The following is a 3571-nucleotide window of genomic DNA, read 5'->3' on the forward strand; positions in this document are numbered from 1 at the left end:
TTCTAAAAATACTGCTGGAGTGGTAAAAATGGCATTGTCAGAAATTCACGTTGAATCCAGGCTTTCCCCAGCAGGCCTGTTGTCTTTTGGCAAGGCTGAGTCAGGAGACAGTAGGGATTCAGTAGGGCTCCCCTGGAGCACAGACCCAGATCAGAAGATCAGGATGTAGATGAAGGCCCATCCAGGGGGGTGCCTAGGCTGAGTCAGTCAGCCCCATACATTCTGACAGCCTCTGTTAAGAGAAAAAGGGGGGTAATTGTTGTAAGCAATTCCCTTCTGAGGGGGACGGAGGGCCCAATATGCAGACCTGACCCATCCCACAGGGAAGTCTGCTGCCTCCCTGGGGCCCGGGTAAAAGACATTACTAGGAAACTCCCTGGTCTGGTTAGGCCCTCTGATCATTACCTGCTATTACTTGTGCAGGTTGGCAGTGATGAGATTGCAGGGAGACATCCAAAGGCAATCAAAAGGGACTTCAGGGCACTGGGGCGATTAGTGGAAAGAACAGGAGCACAGGTAGTGTTTTCCTCAATCTCTTCAGTGTCAGAGAAATATACTGAAAGGAACAGGAAAACACACCTGATTAATACATGGCTCAGAGACTGGTGCCATCCATGGAATTTTGGGGTTTTTGCTCATGGGGAAGTTTATACGGCACCGGGCTTGCTGGCGACAGATGGAATCCGGCTATCTCAAAGAGGGAAAAGGATTCTCGCTCATGAGATGGCGGGCCTCACAGAGAGGGCTTTAAACTAGGTTTGAAGGGGGAAGGGGATAAAACTAGGCTCACCAGAGATAAGCCTGGGGGCAGCATGCCAATGTTGGGGGTGGATCCAATAGCCCAGCTCAAGTGCATCTACGCCAATGCACGCGGCATGGGCAATAAACAGGAGCAGAACAATGGCTACCAAACAGCCATTGTGCTGCAGGATAGCTATGACTTGGTCGCTGTCACAGAAATATGGTGGGATGACTCCCACGACTCGAGTGCTGCAATGGAGGGCTATAAGCTCTTCAGAAGGGATGGGCAAGGAAGGAGAGGTGGTGGGGTGGCTCTCTATGTTAGGGAGTATTTTGATTGTACAGAGCTCCACGATTGTGATGATAAGGTTGAGTGCTTATGGGTAAGGATGAGAGGGAAGGCCAACAAGGCAGATATTGTGCTGGGAGTCTGTTATAGACCGCCCAACCAGGCTGAAGAGACAGATGAATCATTCTACAAGCAGCTGGCAGTAGTCTCACAATCGTGTGCCCTTGTTCTCTTGGGGGACTTCAACTTTCTGGACATCTGCTGGAAATACAACACAGCAGAGAGCAAACAGTCTAGGAGGTTCCTGGAGTGTGTGGAAGATAACTTCCTGACACAGCTGGTAGGTGGGCCAACCAGGGGAGGGGCCTTGCTAGATCTGCTGTTTACAAACAGGGAAGGACTGGTGGGAGGTGTGATGGTTGGAAGCCGCCTCGGGCTTAGCGACCGTGAAATGATAGAATTCTCGATTCTTGGTGAGGCAAAGGCAAGGAAGGCGGTCAGCAAAACCACCACTATGGACTTCCGGAGGGCTAACTTTGGCCTTTTCAGGACACTAGTTGAGAGAGTCCCTTGGGAGACAGTCCTGAAGGGCAAAGGGGTCCAGGAGGGATGGACGTCCTTTAAGAAGGAAATCTTAATGGCTCAGGACCAGACTATTCCCATGTGCCGCAAGACGAACCGCTGAGGAAGATGACTGGCTTAGCTGAACAGGGAGCTTTTGCTAGGAGTCAAGAAAAAAAGGAGAGCTTATCATCTCTGGAAGAAAGGGTGGGCAACTTGGGAGGAGTACAGGGATCTTGTTAGGTCATGCAGAGAGGAAATTAGAAAGGCAAAAGCTCAGCTAGAACTCAATCTGGCCACTATTGTAAAAGACAACAAAAAATGTTTTTACAAATATGTTAACAATAAAAAGAGAGCCAAGGAGAATATCTATCCTTTAGTGGATGCAGAGGGGAACATTGCCACCAAAGGTGAGGAAAAGGCTGAGGTACTTAATGCCCTCTTTGTCTCAGTCTTTCGTAGTGAAATCAGTTACCCTCAGGGTACTCGGCCCCCTGAGCTGGAAGACAGGGATGGAGAGCAGAATATACACCCCATAATACAGGAGGAAGCAAGTTAATGACCGTCTACACCACCTGGACACTCAAAAGTCCGTGGTACCAGATGGGATCCATCCAAGAGTACTGAGGGAGCTGGCGGAGGTGCTCGCCAAGCCACTCTCCATCATTTCTCAGCAATCCTGGTCAACAGGGGAGGTCCCAAATGACTGGAGGCTTGCCAATGTGACGTCCATTTACAAGAAGGGCTGGAGGGAGGATCCGGGGAACTACAGGCCTGTCAGCCTGACCTCGGTACCAGGGAAGATTATGGAACAGTTCATCTTGAGTGTGCTCACGTGGCATGTGCAGGACAAGCAGGGGATCAGGCCCAGTCAGCATGGGTTCATGAAAGGCAGGTCCTGCTTGACCAACCTGATCTTCTGTGACCAGGTGACCCGCCTAGTAGATGAGGGGAAGGCTCTGGGTGTTGTCTACCTGGACTTCAGTAAGGCCTTTGACACTGTCTCTCATGGCATAGTCCTTGAGAAGCTGGTGTCTCATGACTTAAGACAAGTGTACTCTTTGCTGGGTGAAAAACTGGCTGGATGGACGAGCCCAGAGGGTTGTGGTGAATGGGGTTAAATCCAGTTGGCGGCTGGTCACAACTGGTGTTCCCCAGGGCTCAGTATTGGGGCCAGTTCTGTTTAATATCTGTATCAATGATTTGCATGAGGGGATTGAGTGCATCCTCAGCAAGTTTGCAGATGACACCACGTTGGGTGGGAGTGTTGATCTGCTTGAGGGTAGGAGGGCTCTACAGAGGGATCTGGACAGGCTGGATCGATGGGCCAAGGCCAATTGTTTGAGGTTCAACAAGGCCAAGTGCTGGGTCCTGCACTTGGGTCACAAGAACCCCATGCAACGCTACGGGCTTGGGGAGGAGTGGCTGGAAAGCTGCCTGGCAGAAGAGGACCTGGTTGACAGCCGGCTGAATATGAGCCAGCAGTGTGCCCAGGTGGCCAAGAAGGCCAACAGCATCCTGGCCTGTATCAGGAATAGTGTGGCCAGCAGGAGCAGGGAAGTGATTGTTCCCCTGTACTCGGCACTGGTGAGGCTGCACCTTGAATGCTGTGTTCAGTTTTGGGCCCCTCACTACAGGAAAGACATTGAGGTGCTGGAGCGTGTCCAGAGAAGGGCAACCAAGTTGGTGAGGGGCCTGGAGCACAAGTCTTATGAGGAGCAGCTGAGGGAACTGGGGTTGTTTAGTGTGGAGAAAAAGGAGGCTGAGGGGAGACCTTATCGCTCTCTACAACTATCTGAAGGGGAGTTGTAGTGAGGTGGGTGCTGGTCTCTTCTGTCAGGTGGCTGGAGATAGGACGAGAGGAAATGGCCTCAAGTTGCACCAGGGGAGGTTTAGATTGGATAGTAGGAAAAATTTCTTTACTGAAAGGGTTGTCAGGCATTGGGACATGCTGCCCAGGGAAGTGGTTGAGTCACCATA

General features: G+C 51.2%; 1 protein-coding gene across 1 annotated transcript in view; it reads left to right on the forward strand.

The window, feature by feature from the left end:
* Positions 1 to 812: 812 nt before the first annotated feature.
* IFNGR1 (interferon gamma receptor 1) overlaps positions 813 to 3571 on the forward strand; it is a 15463-nt gene continuing 12704 nt past the window's right edge. Inside the window, exon 1 of the mRNA XM_010575028.1 lies at positions 813 to 964. Within this exon, the coding sequence (XP_010573330.1) occupies positions 813 to 964 (152 nt within the window). The remainder of the gene's footprint in view (positions 965 to 3571) is intronic.

This window comes from Haliaeetus leucocephalus, unplaced genomic scaffold, assembly GCF_000737465.1.
Source record: "Haliaeetus leucocephalus isolate CR32 unplaced genomic scaffold, Haliaeetus_leucocephalus-4.0 Scaffold450, whole genome shotgun sequence".
In the NCBI taxonomy this organism is placed as follows: Eukaryota; Metazoa; Chordata; class Aves; order Accipitriformes; family Accipitridae; genus Haliaeetus; species Haliaeetus leucocephalus.